Source organism: Furipterus horrens, unplaced genomic scaffold, assembly GCF_987537825.1.
Source record: "Furipterus horrens unplaced genomic scaffold, mFurHor1.1.pri manual_scaffold_2, whole genome shotgun sequence".
Lineage (NCBI taxonomy): Eukaryota > Metazoa > Chordata > Mammalia > Chiroptera > Furipteridae > Furipterus > Furipterus horrens.
The window spans coordinates 107,736,208-107,755,654 of NW_028327172.1; the positions used below are offsets into that span (position 1 = coordinate 107,736,208).

A 19,447-nucleotide genomic window follows, 5' to 3' on the forward strand; every position below is an offset into this window, starting at 1 on the left:
CATTCCCAGAAGTTCCCATCCCTTATTTGTCAGCTGTCTCCTTCAGGATCTGGGGTACGATGTCATCAGCCTCCATATAACAGTCCAGGAAAACATGTGCTTTGCCCTTTCAAAGCCACATGGTATTCTCCCTTTCAAAGCAGCATGGAGTTCTCCTCTGCCCACCTTGCAAACCTCATGGATCTCCTCTCTTCTCTAAAAGGGTTACTGCCTCATTTTTAAATCCCAGACTGCAACATAATGGGCATGGTAACCAGTTCTGACCATTCACACAACCTTGCACAGGCTCTGTATGCTCTTTCCTCACTATTTCATAGTTAAATTCCCTCCCACCTCCTTGGGGCCTTGGAAGAACCGAAGCCATTTGCTTAACTAAAACACTAGCTACCAGCCATAGTCATGCAAAGGTATCTTAAAAGCTGTTCCCTTTTTTCCATCCCCCAACCCACAAGCTCTGGGGATTTTTGGAGACCCCACTCTGTAACAATTCTGTGATTATTTTGTTATATTATTAAAGTATTTAATACAGTATATATATATATGTGTGTGTGTGTGTGTGTGTGTGTGTGTTTGTGATATAAAATATATAGTGGTGGTCCAATACCATTATGTGGTTTCTCCACAAACAAAGCTATTAGGACTCCCTGCAGGTTCTTCCAGTTTCTGGTAACCTTCTGTTTGTTGTGTGATATGGTTTCTTTTACTTACTTCATTCTTTGAAGATTTTATTGTGAATCACAAAATGTTCTTAGGTTCCAGTTATGTCTTTAACACTTAGTCTTGGACATTGAACTATTAGCTTGGTTAAATCTGTAGGCTGGCACAGCCATTTCTGTCTTTCCTTCTCTGCCCATTTCTTTTGTTGTTGAACTCAACATTCTGCATATTCTTTGCTAGTGGGGACGTTTTTCATTCTGAAGATTTAATATTCTCTGTGTGCTATTATGATTGGAGAGTCATTTAAAACTCCTCTGAATTATCTCGCAATAGATCTATCCTTGGAATACTATGCCACTCCCAACTATGCATTCTTAGGGTAGCAATAAGAATATTATTATTTAATATCATATAATATTATTATTACTGTATCTATTTTGTGCACTCAGGCAGAGTGATATGATTTCAAAATTTGTTTTAGCATCAGAAATACCATGGACCCACCAAGGATGAACAAGTGGGTCCTAGAGCAAATTAAACCTGAAACATCACTGGAGGCAAAAGTGACAAAACTGAAGCTGTCTTATTTGGGGCACATCATGAGAAGGCAGGGTTCTTTAGGGAAGACAATACTGATGGGGAAGATAGAAGGCAGCAGGGAAAGAGGAGGAACAAATATGAGATGAACTGACTCCATAAAAGAAGCCATAGGCATGATGGATGAGTCTATACAGGAGCTGAGCAGGGCTGTTGAGGACAGGACACTGGACATCACTTATTCATGGTGTTTGTTACCAGGAGGAGGAGCTGACTCAATGGCAGGTGATACACAGAAGAATATTTAGTTCTCAACAGTCGTTCAGATGATTAAAATGGGATAACTTACATACTCATTAAATATGAGATCACCCTATGTTTTTTAAAATAAAAGCCAAGAAAAAGGGAAACGAGATGACATTATGTTAATGTAGTTCCTTGAAACATCAATTATATATTAAGGTTATGCAAAAATGGTGACAATATTCAATTATATAGATATATTAGATGCTTATAGAACAAGGGTTCTTTTGCTCGTTCAAAATAAAAAGTTTCTGTCAGTGACAGTCTGCTTTTATTTGACTGGATTAGAGTTAATTTCATTATCAGGAACACTGAGCTCTATGTTAGTGTTGCCACTTATTTGTGTATCTTTGAGGTATCTAACCAATCTGGATTTTGATTTCTTCATTCTCTGAAAGAAGTCCACTTTTCAAGTGGAACACTATGTAAATTGTATGACCATCTAACCACTAAGCTGCACATCTGAAATCAATAAATTAGTAATAATAATAATAAGTAGTAGTAGTAGTCCACCTTTCAAATGTAAAATCCTATACAATTGTTCACCAAGGCAAAACTCTTTAAATGTTCCAAGATGCAAAATCTCCCTCTAGACTCAAGTTGCAGCTCAAATAAACTCAAGGCAAGCACATTTCCCTTGCTACCAAGTACAGCTAAAACAGCCCTTGTGGCATAAACGTAGGTCCTCTCATGATTTCATTCTTAGTAAATATTCTATCAAATTAACAGTAAATGGCTCAGTATAAATTATTTAAGTCAGTCATACCTTAGACTGGTTTTTGATGAAGGTTTTGGTCTCATAAGATGATTTAGTAAAATTTTAAAGAAAGTTTAGGGATTTTTTTAAAAGAAAGAAATTAATTGAATTTATTATGTTTTATTCATTGTAATAATTATATAGTTCCTTTTAAAAATAAATAAAATTTTAACTCCATAATATAGGTAATAAAATATACTTTTATTTATTTATTTATTTAGTTCTGAACATAATTTTATTTTCCTATCACTTTTAAAAGTTTATTTTTAAGAATATTTTATTGATTAGGTTGTTACAGTTGTCCCAAGTTATTTTCCCTTTGTTCCCCTCTGCCCAGTATCTCCCTTTCCCTCCAGCAATCCCACCCTCCTTACTTCATGTCCATGGCTCATGCATGTAAGTTCTTTGGCTTCACCCTTTCCTATATTATTCTTAACATATCCCTGTCCATTTTGTACCAACAGATTATGCTTCTTAATCCCTGTACCATTTCCCCATTTCTCCCCCTTTCCCCTACCAGCTGATAACCCTCTGAATTATCCCCATACCTAGGATTCTGTTCCTATTCTGGTTTGCTTAGTTGGATTTTGTTTTTATTTTTTAGATTCAGTTATTGATAGTTGTGAGTTTGTTGTCATTTTAGTGTTCATAGTTTTGGCCTTATTTTTCTTAAATAAGTTCCTTTAACATTTCATATAATAATAGATTTGTGATGATGAACTCTTTCAGCTTTACCTTGTCTGGGAAGTACTTCATCTGCCTTTCCATTCTAAATGATAGCTTTACTGCGTAGATTAATCTTGGTTGTAGGCCCTTGCTTTTCATCACCTTGAATACTTCTTGCCAGTCCCTTCTTGACTGCAAAGTTTCATTTGAGAAATCAGCTGATCACCCCTTTGTAGGTAACTCTCTGCTTTTCTCTTGCTGCTTTTAGATTCTCACTTTCTCTTTCACCTTTGGCATTTTAATTATAATGTGTCTCGGTGTGGTCCTCTTTGGGTCTAGCTTGTTTGGGACTCCCTGTGCTTCCTGTACTTGTATGTCTATTTCCTAACCAAATTTGGGAAGTTTTCCTTCATTATTTTTTCACATAAGCTTTCAATTTCTTGCTCTTCCTCTTCTTCTTCTGGCACCCCTATGATTTGGATGTTGGCATGTTTAAAGTTGTCCCAGAGGTTCCTAAGCCTCTCCTCACTTTTTTTTTCAATTCTGATTTTCTCATTCTGTACTAGTTGACTGTTTTTTTCTTTCTTGTGTTCCAAATAAGTGATTTGAACCCTGGTCTTCTTCCCTTCACCATTGGTTTTGTGTGTATTTTCCTTCATTTCATTTAGCATAAACTTCATGTCTTCCTTTATGCATTTGCTTTACTCAAGCATGTCTGTCAAGTCTGTGAGCATCTTTATCACCAGTGCTTTGAACTCTATGTCTGGTAGGTTGGCTATTTTCTCATCTGTTAGGTTGTCTATCTCCTCATCGCTTAGTTCTCCCACTAGAACCTTGATCCATTCCCTCTTTTGGGTTATAACTCTCCTCATCTTGACAGCCTCCTGTGTTTGTTTGCCTCTGTGTCTTAGGTAGAGTTGTCACACCTGTTACATTGTAAGGGGTAGAGCCTTAGATATTTGTCAATACAGGGCAACTGGTTTCACCACGTTGTGGTGCTCTATGTGGGGGAGGGGTCTGAGAGGGAACAATGCTGCTTGCTCAGCACTCAACCCTTTTCTGGGCATTTCTCCCACTTCCCATATGGGACTGGCACCCCTCTAGCTGTTGCCCTGGCCGTTGTTCCCAGAGTGGGTGGGTCTGTGGATGTTCTGGGACTGTGAGGGCCCTTTAAACAAGAGGACTCTGCTGAGAGACTGGCAGTTTCTGCCTCTGCCCCAAACCCCACTGGTCTGCACAGTCAGAAGCAATGAGGCTGTGAGCTGCGTGGTCTGGTCTGGTGCTGGGAGTGCTTCCCAGGTGTCCTTCCCTACTTTTTAAAACATGTGACTACACTTTCTGCTGGCCTGCTGCTGCCTGCACTGCTGCCACCACCACACTGCTTCCTCTCTGCCTTGGCTCTGTCCCTCTTACATATCTGGATGAGTTTTTCTTCTTTATATCTTTGTTTGTTGGACTTCCATGCAGCTTTATTTTTTGGAACTTCTGGTTGTGTCTAGTTTTGAGGTAGTTATATTCCTTCTTAGTTGTGGAGGGAGACACAGTGTGTCTATCTATGCCTCCATCTTGGCTGGAAGTCCCACTTTATTATATTTATTAATTTCTACTTTTAATTATATTTTATAAATCTACAGTAAATCTATTAATCATTGGGTTAATATTGGACTTTTCTACCAATGTAAAATATATCTCAATATAATTTGAAAATTTAATCTGATACTATATTGTATCAGAGGCTTTTGTTTTCAAAATATGTTAAATATCAGTCATCTCTTCCTTCATAGATTCTAAAAACTAAGTACCTGTTTTATTTTATTCATTATAAACCACAATTTTAAATAATAAAAGTAAGAAAATTTGAATATGATTTGGTGAAGCTTATTGGTTACACAAGTAAGTACAATATAATGGGAAGAAAGAAACATCATATTCCTAATTTTATCATGTAACGAATAGACTTTATTCCCAGATGTACTTTTGCTCTCTTTTTGTAAGATATGCTACATCTGTGTTTGTGGTAATAATTAAGACATATTGTGAAACAGTCTCTGACAAATTTGATCATTATATGTTGAGTTTAAAGACAACATTTTAAAGATGACAAATCTATCCCGGCCAGTGTGGCTTGGTTGGTTGGAACATCATCCAGTAAACTAAAAAGTTGTGTGTTTGATTCCTGGTCAGGTTGCTGTTTGGATCCCCAGTCGGGGTGCGTATGAGAAAACAACCAAATCATGTTTCTCTCCTTCTCTTTTTCTTCCTCTCTCTCTAAAAGGAGTAAAAAAGAAGAAACTCTTAATTTTGCAACACCATGGATGGACCTGGAGAATATTATATTAAGTGAAATAAGCCAATCGGTGAAAGACAAATACCACTTGATCTCACTTATATGTGGAATCTAATAAACATAGTAAACTAGTGAGCAAAATAGAAACAGAAGCATAGATACATGGGACAGACTGGCAGCTGGAGGTGGGGACAGGATGAAAGATGGTGAAGGGATTAACCAAAGAACATTTTTTCATACCCCATGGACATGGGCAGCAATGTAGAGATTGACTGAGGGAAGAGAGAGGGTGGGGCTGAGTAGAGGCGGGGAAAGGGTGAAAAAGTGGAAACAACTGTAGTAGCATAAACAATAAAAATTAAATAAAACGGTCTACTTTTAGTCTTCATAAATAAATAAATAAATAAATAAATAAATAAATGCAGTAAAAAAATGTCCTTGGTTAAGGATAAAAAAAAATTAAGAAAATTGACAAATCCACAATTCTGTTTACAAAATGATTCTGACAGGTATCATACTCCATGCCAACACATGAATGGATCGCAATTAATATATTCTTTAACATGCTGCTATTAGCATTGTAAATGATACAATAGTATTTATAACAGAAGCCAGGCAGGAATGACTTTTGGATATACTTACTTCTTTTTTTCCTCTCACCAGACCAATGGCTTTTTCCTCTCAGCAGATCAACCAATGGTTACTTTCTATTATACTGACCTTAGTTTATAGTTATATTTGTAGTGACCCAGTTTATAGTTGAATTGGAGCATAGATTGAAAATATTGGATTTTATGTTACTGCTGATGCTGATTTATATTGTTAGGTATAATTTTACTGAACATGGACACAACATACACATAATTATATATATTGAGTGTAGCCTACTTTAAATTTAATTTCCTAATATGTATTTAAAGATTATTTTCTTTTAGTTTTTGTATCACTTTATCTTGACATATGATAGTATTTTTCTTTTCTTATTTATATTTGTGTCTGTGACCATGAGCTGTTATATGCAATGTCATAAGTATAATTTAAAAAATAAATGATACTTACAACATATAATAGGAACAAGATATGCTACTATCTTTACACACTTTTGCACTAATATATATTTTTACAAACAAGTGCTTATGTTCTCCTGTTGCTCCCGAAATGATGAGAGGGAAATACCGGGAAATAAATAATAAAATTGAATTGATATATATGAATCTAAATTACTTTTAAAATATAAGCCCTACACATATTCATACATTAAATACTAAAAAACCTTTTATTTTCACTCTTCTAATCATTGTTTAAAACTTTGAAGTTGAGTTAGGAGTCTTCCTTTAATTCTAAAACAGACTTTTTTTCTAAGATGCTAATTGTTTAATTAAACAAAGATTTAACTTTCAAAAGTATTTGGAGACTTTTATTTTTTATTTACATAAAGGGCTTTGTGATATTGTTGATAATTAACTGCGCAATAGCTTAAATTGGTTCTGAAAGTTAGAACAACTGACTTTAAGGAAGATCTCCTCCACCCTCTGCTGACTGGTAAATGCAACTGCAGTTTATTTGTTATAAAGTTGGTTATTTTTTAGTGAAGAAAATAAAATGTAAGGCAAATCCAGTCATTTTAATATTTACTAAACAGACTATTATAAATGTCTTAAAGAAGTATGTATTTTGAATTGAGCAAATATAAAACCGACCTGTCTAGTTAGTTTACTAGCCTTGAGAAGAATGGCATAATAGCATCAATTTGTTATTAACGACAAAAAGTCATAGTGCTACATGCTTCCAAATCATCATAGAACTTAAACTTATTAGCCAACTGCATAAACTAATCTATGGTGGATTAATGTTTATGCTATGGAAATGTAAAACATTTAAAAGATTGCAAAAATTCCTAAATGATCATTTGTGTCTGACTTATCACTGACGATATGTAGAGATGAATTATGTAATAAAGAAATAATGAAAGATTTTTTAAGAAGGAGGAAATAGTTTTTAATAGTTGATTCATAAAAAGATGCAGTTTGAACTGATATATAAAATATGAATTTTTACTATTAAAAATTTAGGTTCATGTATTGTAAGTATTGTTTTTCTTTCATTGTTGACACTATTACAGATGTCCCCCATTTACCACCCCTGCCCTTTGCCCCCTTCAACTCAGGCCCTGGCCTTCACCACACTACTGCCTGGGTCTGTGGGTGATGCATATATATTCTTTGGCTAATCTCTTTACCTTGTTTTATCCAGTCCCATCTACTCTCCTCCCCTCCGAGATCTGTTAGTCTGCTCTGTGTATCTATGCCTCTGTTTGTATTTTGTTCGTCAGTTTATTTTATTCATTAGATTCTATATATAAGTGAGATAATACAGTTTTTGTCTTTCTCTGACTGGCTTATCTTGACTAGCCTAATAATCTCCGGGTCCATACATGCTGTCCCAAAGAGTAAGAGTTTCTCCATTTTTTTATGGCCATGTAGTATTGCATTGTGTAAACTTATCACAGGTTTTTCATCCATTCATTTTCTGATGGGCACTTGGGTTGTTTCCATATCTTGGTGGTTATAAACAGTGCTGCTATGAACATAAAGGTGTATATATTCTTTTTTATTGGTGTTTTGGGATTCCTAGGGTATATTCCCAGTAGTGGAATCACTGGGTCAAAAGGCAGTTACATTTTTATTTTTTTAAGGTAACTCCATACTGCTTTCCACAGTGGCTTTACCAGTCTGCATTCCCACCAAGAGTGCACTAGGGTCCCCTTTTCTCCACATCTTCGCCAGCAATTGTTTGTTGATTAATTGATGGCAGACATTCTGACAAGTGATACTGTAAGGATTCTTTACATTTCATAGGTTTTATTTGTTCAAATATATTGTATTAAAATTCAAGAGATTATTAAAAACTCAGAATTGATATTTGTGTTTGTCATAGTTGGTCAAATTACTTTTAGAAATAACATTTCCTCAGGTGCTCATTTTTTTTCTTCCAGAGGCAATGACTATTTAAAAATTTTAGGCACCCTTCAAATAACTTTTAAGCCATTTACATGTCTAAATTCTTCAATATTATGTAATTTTTGATAGGCCATATATTTTTATACTACTTTAACTTAAATTTTTAAAAGTTTTAATTACCAAAGTAACTTATGGATTTATTATCATTATTAAAACTCCATATCACATATAGTACTAATGTCCTAATTTATGACAATCCCCAATGCAAAGGCCCTCTTCAAGCATAACCACAGTTCACACCTTGAAATGTAAAACCTAACATATTTTTTCCTATGCATTTACATGTTGCTTGTTTATATTCTTTATTCATTTATTTTTGCTTTTGGGTTGTCTTTTTCTCATTGATTTATAAAGATTCTTTATATATTCCAGATATCAATCCTTTGCCTGTTTTATATTTTTCAAATATTTTTACCCATTCCTTAGAGAAGTCTACAGATGGTTGACTAGCATGGGGATCCAAGGACTAGCTACTCTATCGAAATACCAATTTGTACTCCAGATCCCATGGGCTCAGTCTCTGGCTAGTTTCCATTTGAGACCACATCTTGGGTTAGCTTTTCCCCCTATCCTATCATGGCTTCTTTCCTCACCTTCTCCTGAGAGTCGTTGGCAGCCGTCCGTCTCAAGAGACGATGGTGTAGCTTCTTAAGAGTCTATCTGCACCGCCGAGAATGGCTGTGCAGTCCAACTCGGGAGTGACACGGTATCTGTCTCCTCCCGTATTGAATTGACATCTTGCGATGACGCTGGAGTGTCCTCTCCAGTGAAGCTGAAGCTACAGAGCCTGGGCAGGGTGATATGGAGGGTCTGCTGTTGCCCATGCAGCAGACCCCCCCTCTCTTCGCAGCTGAAGGGTCCAAGGGAAAGACGGAGTCAATACAGCTTGGCTTCAGGTGCGCCGCAGGAGTTGCCGGTGTTGACTACAACGTCAAACCGCCTTAGGGACTCCGGCTCCGGATTTTCTGTCGGGGTTTACTCCCCTAGCCTTTCCCCTGAAGAGGTATGCCGCAAGGCAGCGGAGGTTTTTTGGAGTCAGAGTTTTCCTTCTCTGATGTACCCTGACTGGAAGATCGAACCAGCAACACTTAGCTCGCAGGCCGACGCTCAATCCACTGAGCCAAACCAGCCAGGGACATCCTGAGAGTAATTATGTAATAAATTGCTTGAATAGGCATCCTTTGCTCAGGCTCTGCTTCTAGGAAGCCTAGTCTAGGAAACTATGAGGATTTTTTTCCCCAAAAATAGTATTAAAAATCCAAACCAAAATCAAATTCTCCATTGTAAGTTAAAGAGTATAAAAATAATACAATTATTTTTTATTAACATGTACACTTTTAGAGGTGTGCTATCCTTTTTTAAGTGGCATATTTGTTGACATTGGCATTGCTCAAGAAACTTATCAAAGTCATCTTTTGTGAATCACATTCAGGGTCTGAGACACAGTCTTTGAATATTGATAATATTTTCACTGATTTGCTCCTTGAAATCTGGATTATTTTGTTCTAGATTAAAACCTAAGTCTGCATAATTAAACTCAATATTTATTTAATAAAAAATTCAACTGAACTTGTCTTCAGGAAGGAGATCAACATAGTCAATAATGTTTTTTGACAAAAGCAAGCCATGATTGAATAAAATTATTTGTATGAGACTATTTAAAAAGTCTGATATTGGCCACATCACTATTTAATCAGTGACAGGTAGGCAGACTGGATAGATAGGTAGATGGATAGAAAGATAGAGAGATGTAGTAATTCAAAGCCCCACTGCCATACAGGTCGTCGGCAGCCGTCCGTCTCGAGAGACGATGGTGTAGCTTCTTAAGAGTCTATCTGCACCGCCGAGAATGGCTGTGCAGTCCGACTTGGGAGTGACACGGTATCTGTCTCCTCCCGTGTTAAATCGACATCTTGTGATGACGCTGGAGTGTCCTCTCCAGTGAAGCTGAAGCTACAGAGCCTGGGCAGGGTGATATGGAGGGTCTGCTGTTGCCCATGCAGCAGACCCCCCCTCTCTTCGCAGCTGAAGGGTCCAAGGGAAAGACGGAGTCAATACAGCTTGGCTTCAGGTGCGCCGCAGGAGTTGCCGGTGTTGACTACAACGTCAAACCGCCTTAGGGACTCCGGCTCCGGATTTTCTGTCGGGGTTTACTCCCTTAGCCTTTCCCCTGAAGAGGTATGCTGCAAGGCAGCGGAGGTTTTTTGGAGTCAGAGTTTTCCTTCTCTGATGTGCCCTGACTGGAAGATCGAACCAGCGACACTTAGCTCGCAGGCCGACGCTCAATCCACTGAGCCAAACCAGCCAGGGGTACTGCTGTTCTAATAACATCTCTGTGTTCAGGATTGGCTTGGGAAATGACAGTATTAGGCTACCAGTAGGTAAAAGTTGAACTTCCAACTAAGAGAGGTTGGAGAAGTTGTAAGCTAAATTAACATACATTTGCTGTAAAACAGCACAAGAATGGTTAATTTTCCTCATAAATAAATTATAGTTATTAAGCACTTATCATGTGCTAGACCCTGTTCTAAATGCCTTTTTGCACTTACTTATTTGATCCTCATACAAGTTCTTTAAGGCAGCACAATCATTATTCACACATTTGGAGTTTAAGTAACTTTTTAATTCAAATCTAGATATTCTTGTCTCAGAATCTGAATTCTCAATAGTAATGCATTCATTGTGTGTAAATCCCAGAATATGTAATGTCCTTTAAATACAAATGTACTCTCATGTTTACATCTAAGCTTCGTCACATGTAGATATGGCTTTAGATTACTTTCTTCTGTCACTCCTAACTTCTGTCTAATCTCTGGCCAAGATTTATTCTTTCTCTCTTTATTTACCTTCTCTCTCTGTTGTCACCTTTGGTCACAAAAGAGCTAAGATCATATCTGGCTGGGTCTCAAGATTACATGTCATGTTAAATATGTATCATGGCCCATCACATGGCCTTTAATTAATTCAGACAAGGAACTCATCTGTTCCTTAAATTCTGCTAGAATAATCTCTTTGAAATGAATTCTCCTTTCCTGTGGCAACAGTTCCCATTATCATGCTAATTTGGCATCTCTTTTTACTTAGGGGATTGATTTATACAGATTTATTCAGGGACAATCTATCTTACATACTACCTTTAGGATCAAATCATTTTTAGTAGTTACATAAAGATAGATATTTTTGATGGACTCAATTCTTTCTTTCTTTCTTTTTTTTTGGCTTATTTAAAAAATTAACTGTACTCAATGTGGCTAAATTATATGCAAATTTAATAAATTGTTAATTAAACACATCCAACCAATCTGTGATTTCTGACTCATTCTGCTGGATGACAATCTCATTTTCTTCCTGTGACCAATCACCCACATGATAACAATAAGTCATACTTTCAGCGTGCCTCATATTTTCCTCACTGCCCCTGCTGGCTGAAGTGGCCCTTCATCATGTTGTGCAGGTGATTTATCTATTAAACTGCTTTCATTAGTTCCCTATCATTTATGGGAACATGAGAAAACATTTTGTATGTCCTTTGTAGTAGAAAGAGTCTGGAAGGCTTTCCAGCTAAACACTAACCACCTAACAAGTGTGAGCCTCATTTAAATTTGTAGCTAAATTACATAATTAGATAAGATTGTTCTGGAAATTTCTTCAAGCTGCTATTGTCCTGTTTAATTTTGGTAAAAACTGATCAATGCCCTTTGAGATATTTGCATATGATTTATTTTCTGTCATCACTTTTTTAATGTTGAAAAATTGTTACCTAGAAACTATTTGGTTTCTGTGAATTTTCTTTCTTCTATTTTATCATGTATCATAGATTTTCTTTTCAGTCTGGTCATTAAGGCTTTACTGGGTCATTTTCTGAAATCTGAGAAAGAATAGAATTGGGACAAGATTTATTTCAAGCAACATTTCTCACAAGCATTTCAAATATTGTACACTGTTTTTAAATTCCAATAAAAATGTATACTTTGGGGGAGGTTCATCATAAGGGTTTAGAATACGGATCTCAATTTATATATCCCCCACCCCAATATTTTTAAGTGTTTTTGTTTAACATAGGGCTTGGGATAGATTTTGAAAAGTAGCTCATTTTCATAATTACTCTATGTATGTGCTGCACCACCATGAACCACTTGTTTGAATGTATTTCATAGAAAAGGAAGAAACTGAAAATATACTCTATACCAGGCAGTGTTAATTTTCTTTCTATGTTGCACCTTCTTACCCTTAAAAGAAATCAATATAAAATGATTGTTACCTATATTCTAGTTCATGCTACTAACACATGGCAGAGCTTGGATTTGAAACTTTTTTTTTCGCTTATTGCATTTGTGTGTCAGAGGTATTTTTATTTAGTTTTGCTCTTTCCCCACCCCCCACAAAATGCCATCAGTTTTGGAAGAAAGACAAAGGATACTTAGGACTATTTCAGATGTGGACATAAGATGATTCTTTTATCACCTTTGGCTCACAGTAAAAAAATATTAGGTTTTAAAAATTCTAAGGAAATCCTTTTTAAATGTTAGAAAAGTAAAAGGTGAAGGGGATTTTGTTTTGCTTCTTTTACCTCCACAGAAAGACATACCTGTATGCATGGTAATCAGTTTCCAAGATGATAGCTCTGCAATCCTGCAAGGTTGTTTTATGCCTTTGGATAAAGCCTTTGGAATCATGGAAGTCTTTTTCTTTGTCTTTTTTCAGTATTTCTTATTTCTTTAATGTATTTCATGTTTACTCTAATTTTAAATAGGTAACATATTAACAATTCATATAATCCCTTCAACTAGAATCCATATCATCCTCAACCATGCTAAACAAGATATTTACCTCTGATTTTATTCATAATAGATCCATCATTTGAACTTGCACTCTATTAAGGGTAATGCTTGTGTTTGCTAAGAGATCACTGAAAAAAAAAAAAAAAAACTTTATGGGAGTTTTTTTGTTAGCTGTGGTGCTAAAGAACAAAGGATATTATTTCTTCAATTGAGATCACACTGAGTTTCACACCACTTCTAATAGGGTCAGTATGCATCTATGTAGTGATATTTCCTACAAGTCAGTATTTTTTGCTAATTTATGCAGCTTAAAAGGTATAATTAAAAGACCCTCTTTTAGATAAAGAATGTGCTTTTCCAAAGAATATAATGTTTATGGTTGTAAAGGTCCCTGGACAATGGGAAGGTCTAGTCCAACCCATATATTTTTAGGACCAGTTATGTTTGAAGTGACTATGACTTCTGAACCAAGAGAAGGACTGAAAAAAAATATTTTATCTGATTTGGAAATTTATAAAAGTATATGAAAGTATATTCAAGGTTTGGGAAGGAATTAAAGGTAATAAAAATAAAATAACATGTTATAATGTTATATTTATCTTTCATTAGTAATTGAAGTTGATGTGATGATATACTGTTCTAAACTTATTCAACATTGTCTTTTCATGTTAGCAGATTTTAGATTATTGAATAATATTACAGTTTGAAATGTTTTCAATTAACTTGTGAATCTTTGAAAGTTGTAATTCAGCATAACCTTAAATCATAGCATTTATTTATGGTAGAGAGACTGAAATTATGTTTTTTTATGTTTGAAATACTGATGTATTCAAGATAAAACTTCATTTTTGGAAATATATTTATTCTTTGGGTATCAATTTTGTATTAATTAGGTATTGGGTTCTCAATGCAAAGCAGAGACGGACTTTGCTACTATGGTAGAATAGTGAAGTCAGATAAATAAACAGATGTTTACTATATAAAAAAATACTTGAGGATTCATAAGGGAGTATTACATCTAAAATATAAGAGGGTGGGACAGATTGGACAGGAGTGGCATCCTGGAAGGGGATGGTGTTATAGAAACAGGAATATTGCACATCAGAATTCCAGGAAAGGCATGCCAGGCAGGTGGAAACACATCTGCAAATGCCCAGCAGGTAAAAGTGGATGGACAGAAAATGGAAAGCATAATCAGTGTGATTAACTAATGAAATGTGAGGAGAAATGCATTGAATAGATGGTATCTAGACCTTAAAGAGTCTATCTAAAAAATATGGATAATTCCAACTATAGATATTTTTATGTGTCTTGTTGAGCTGGAAAGTTCTTAGTAGGAAATAAAGAACTTCATTTAAACAACTATCAGTAGACAAAGTAAAATCTAAAGGATATTTGTCTCTAATATATTTATATTCACTCCCTGTGATCCATTCAGTGTGCAAATATCTCTTAGTACCTCTATGATGTATTACTTAAAGAAATTATGAAAAATATATTAGTAGCCTAAATGTATTATTTGTACCCAATGGAAGTCTGGTCATTTTCATTTAAGTACTTAGGAAGAGGAATAATTATTATAACAGTTTTTTATTAATTTTTAAATTCTTTGAATACTTACAAAGAGATATAGAACTTGAATCACTTCTGTTTTTAAATGCTGATACAAATGCAAAAAATAATAAAAAAGAGGCCAGTAACTATTTTAATATACATAAATTCTGAAACTATTTCAATAAAAATGATAAATATCTTGACATTAATGCATTGAAGGCCATAGGTTCATTACAGCTGTAAATCATTATTGTTGATAATGCTATAATTAGAGCAAAATCTTCACTGGACATTGGATCAAAACAAATCTTGCATATAAATGAAAAATCACAGCTGAGAATAATGTTCTTTAAAGCATTGTGATGAGTGAAATCATGAAAAAAATTGTATTATATTTTGTATTCACTTTGGAAAACTTAAGCTGGGAGGAAAATGAGATATTTTTAAATTCCTGGAAGACTTTAAAAGCTAAAATGTCTTTGTTTATATTTTAAGGTTTCTTCAACCAAAACCTTATAAGAATACTGAAATATATTGGGGGTGGTTTATACATTGTTTGATTTAAGTTCAAATTCAATAAGTGTAATTAAAAATCATCCTAAAAATCATATAATGCAAAACTTAGATTTTATATCATTTGGAACAAAATAGTAAATATATATGAATGCATATCTGAAAGAGAAAATATTTTCCATTTTTATCACGTATTTCTTTAAGGACATGGAACTATTTACTTGCTCAAGCTAATAATATATGAGTAAGGATGATAAAATAAAGGGCTTGTCATTTTATATAATATTTGTCATTGTTTGGTTTTAGTTGCAAAAAGCAACAAAATGAAATAGCCCTGGCCGGTGTGGCTCAGTTGGTTGGAGCATTGTCCCATAGCTATAAGATTGCTGCTTTGATTCCTAGTTAGGGCACATGCCTGGGTTGTGGGTTCGATCCCTGGTTTGGGTGAGTAAGGGAAGCAACCAATCGGTGCTCTCTCTCCCTTCCTCTGTCTCTAAAAGCAAAGAAAAAAATTTCTTCAGATGAGGGTAAAAGCAAATTAAGAAAAAAAAAGCAAAAAATTGTAACAGAGCCTCAATCAAGTTGACAAAAGGGGTATGTACTAGTTAAGGTATTAAGTAAAATTTAGAAAGAAAGCAAAACAAAACATGAATCAAATCACGACATATTATGAAAACCAGGGAAAAATAGAAGTCACCAGAATGGCAAGACTGACCATACAACTTCAGGGGAAGTGGAAGCACATCTGGGCCTTGGCCAGCATGTGTTTTGGGCTCTTCACTCCTCTGAAAGCTATATGTACCATGCTGATCATGAGCTGAACCTCTGGTTAGATAAGGCTTAGCTTCTTATTCCTGCTTTACCACTTTTTAGCTGAGTGACATTAGGCAAGTTACCTTTGTGCTGTAAAATGTCCATAGTAACATATCTACTTCTACAGTCAGAAGCATTAAAAGAGGTGAGCTGTATAAAAGTACTAAGTAGATCAGAGTTGAACTATGGTCTCTTCCTTCTTCTCTTTCTGATATTAATATGGTTCAGAAATTTTCTATGCTTCTGCTCCTCTCAGTCTGTGTTCTTATTTGTCTCAAGATTACCAGTTGAATTAGTGTTAAATTAGGCCTTCAACTCATAGTTGTGGTTTCTTCGTAACTTTATCTTGCTTATAACTCTGAACTATATCCTTTGTGGCATAGTTGCCTCTGCCATTGGCCTTATTATCTCTAACTATCCAGTCAAACTCCAAGGGGAAGAAAACATCCTAGTTGTTTATTCCATGAGTGGAGTTTCTAGTGTCAGGTCATACCTTAGACTGGTGTGTGATTCTGTTAAGCTTAAGTTAATCACTTGTTGAATCCTGTGGTCTATCTGGTGCTGCCTAACAGAGGCAGTGGTGAGATCTTTACCCAGAGGGTAACCATCATGGGCTCTCACATGCCTGGTACATCTAAACAAATAGACATAAAAAGTTAAGATTATACAACTTACCAAATTATAGAACCACTGTGAATAGTAAGGCTGAGTCTTGAATAATGCTGTTGTGTTTCCGAACCCAACATGATTTTGAACAGACTTTAAATATTCTGGGTGATCTTGAAATTTTTGCACCATTATAAAATTGCTATGCGAAGTATTGGACAATTTTGCTACTTTTACCTTTTTAATAAAACCCTTAAGTATCGTAATATTATTATTTATTGTTTTAGTATAAACCTAATTGTATTCTATGTTTTGAAGAATAGTGATATATTTTACAATGTCTTACTTATAATTGAATTCTATTGACTTGTTCTTTTTGTCTTTACTTTTCCCAGGCTGCTAAGTTGGCTATCACAGTGCAAGCTTTGGGGTCCCAATGGGGGACTCTGGATCAAGGCGATCTACCCTGGTCTCTCGGTTGCCAATATTCAGAAGAAGTATTAGCAGAAGACATGATTCTCTTCCTTCTTCACCCTCCTCCAGTAACACAGTTGGTGTCCACAGTTCCTCTCCTTCCAGCACTAACTCAAGCTCAGGTAGTACAGGTAAACGCAGGAGCATATTCCGTACTCCTTCCATTAGCTTCCACCATAGGAAAGGGAGTGAACCGAAGCAAGAACCTACCAACCAGAGCCTTACTATTTCCAATGGTGCTCAACCTGGTCACAGCAGTATGCAAAAATTGAGTTTGGAAGAACATATTAAAATCAGAGGAAGACATTCTGTTGGTTTTATTAGTTCACGAAATAAGAAGATAACAAGGTCTTTGACAGAGGATTTTGAAAGGGAAAAGGAACACTCAACTAATAAGAATGTCTTTATAAATTGCCTAAGTTCTGGAAAAAGTGAGGGGGATGATTCTGGATTCACAGAAGAACAAACTCGTCGTTCCGTTAAGCAGTCAACGAAAAAGCTGCTTACTAAATCTTTTTCATCTCACTATAAATTTTCTAAGCCAGTTCCACAGAGCCAGTCTATTTCATTAGAACAACAGTCTGAATTTTCGTTGGAAATTACACAGTACCAAGAGAGAGAACCTGTATTAGTAAGAGTTTCTCCATCTTGTTCCGTGGATCTGACAGAACGGGCAGGAAGTTCTTTACAATCTCCCTTGCTCTCTGCTGATCTTACCACAGCTCAGACACCTTCAGAGTTTTTAGCTTTGACTGAAGATTCTGTGTCTGAAGCAGATGCATTTTCTAAAAGTGGAAGCATGGCATCCCACTGTGACAACTTTGGCCACAATGATTCTACCTCTCAGATCTCTCCCAATCCTGCTGTTGTTACAAAGGCAACACTAGACCTTATGGGAACTGTTTCCTGTGCAATTATGTCTCCTGGGAAATATAGGTTAGAAGGTCGTTGTAGTACTGAATCTAATTCCTTATCAGAAACCTCTGCTGCTAATCAGAAGGAAGTGTTATTGCAAGTCACTGAACTCCCTGTTACCAATGGGAGTGACTCAGAGACTCACCTATCTGCAAATACTCAAGGAGAAGAGAATATAGTATTACAAAATGGTGAGTCGATGTTGGTGACAAGCTCCCCAAGGAAACTTGGATTTTATGAGCAACATAAAGCAATAGCTGAACGTGTTAAAGGGATCCATCCTGTATCAGATTCGAGAAAAATACCATCTCCTGGTGATCATCATATTTTTAACAAAACATGTGGATATGATGCAAATCCTGCAAAAGGTATGTTGATTTTCTTTGTATAATAAGTATAAATTATAATTTTTATTATGATTATTTAATTATATAGCTTAATATATTTCACATTTTATACGAGATCACTTTTTCTTATCTGCCTACTTTAAGTTTTTAAAAATCTTTGTAGCTTTGCTTATACTTTTGGCTTTAGTTTTACCTGCTTAATCCTTTAATGTATAATTATAAGAATGATTATGAGGAGATAGTGATAATGGACACCCTTTTTATACACTTAATATATGTCAAAAATATACTAAGGAGTTTGCATAAATTGTTTCATTGAATTTTAACCAAAATTTTATGTGGCAGTTATTAATAACTGAGGTTTAAGATTGAGTTAAATAACTATGAGATCACATTGTTAGGACATGGTGGCTCTCAGATTGGCATCTTGGCAGATTTTTAAAGGAATAGCACAGAAGTAGGTAGAAATATATTATTCTGATTATATCTGATTCTGATTTAGAAATGATAACTGTATCAGTATCAAATTGAATACAGTAGTCCCTCTCTATATCGCGGTTCACTTATCGCGGCCTCACTGTATTGAGGGATTTTTAAAAATATTATATTTACTTATTTACCGTGACTTTTTCACTATTTGGCGGGATTTTGTGGTACTATATACGTATGTTGTTAAAGTTACGTAGGCTTAAGAGTATAGACTATGTTTAAGAATATAAGTAGTGTTTATAAAAGTATGGAAAAAGTTAATAAGGGATGTGAAAGGTTAATAAGGGACTGGGAATGGTTTGTAAGTATGTGGGAAGGGTTTATAAAGCCTTAAAATACAGTATTCCCTCACTTGTTGTGGGTATTACGCTGTAGAACTCCCCCTCTCCTCGAGATAGGTGAAAATCCACAAAGTAGGAACCTTACATTTATTTTAGTATATATATATATATATATATATATATATATATTTTAAAGCTTTATAAACCCTTCCCACGCATTATAAAGTGTTCCAGTCCCTTATTAACCTTATAGTAACAAATCCACGATAAATAATTAAATATTATATTTTTAAAAAATCCCGCAATACAGTGAGGCCACGATAAGTGAACCGCGATATAGAGAGGGACTACTGTATATATAAATATTAAAATAAATGTAAGATTTCTACTTCATGGATTTTCACCTATCGCGGGGAGTCTAGAATGTAATACCTGCAATAAATGAGG

The 19,447-nt window shown here is 35.3% G+C and overlaps 1 protein-coding gene across 2 annotated transcripts in view; it reads left to right on the forward strand.

Moving 5' to 3' along the window:
* The window catches only part of CCSER1 (coiled-coil serine rich protein 1), a 733,000-nt gene that overhangs the window by 142,352 nt on the left and 571,201 nt on the right, over positions 1-19,447 (forward strand). For both annotated transcript variants that reach the window (XM_090267946.1, XM_090267945.1), the window contains exon 2: positions 16,890-18,251. In XM_090267946.1, the coding sequence (XP_090124072.1) occupies positions 16,931-18,251 (1,321 nt within the window). In that variant the 5' untranslated portion in view covers positions 16,890-16,930. The remainder of the gene's footprint in view (positions 1-16,889; positions 18,252-19,447) is intronic.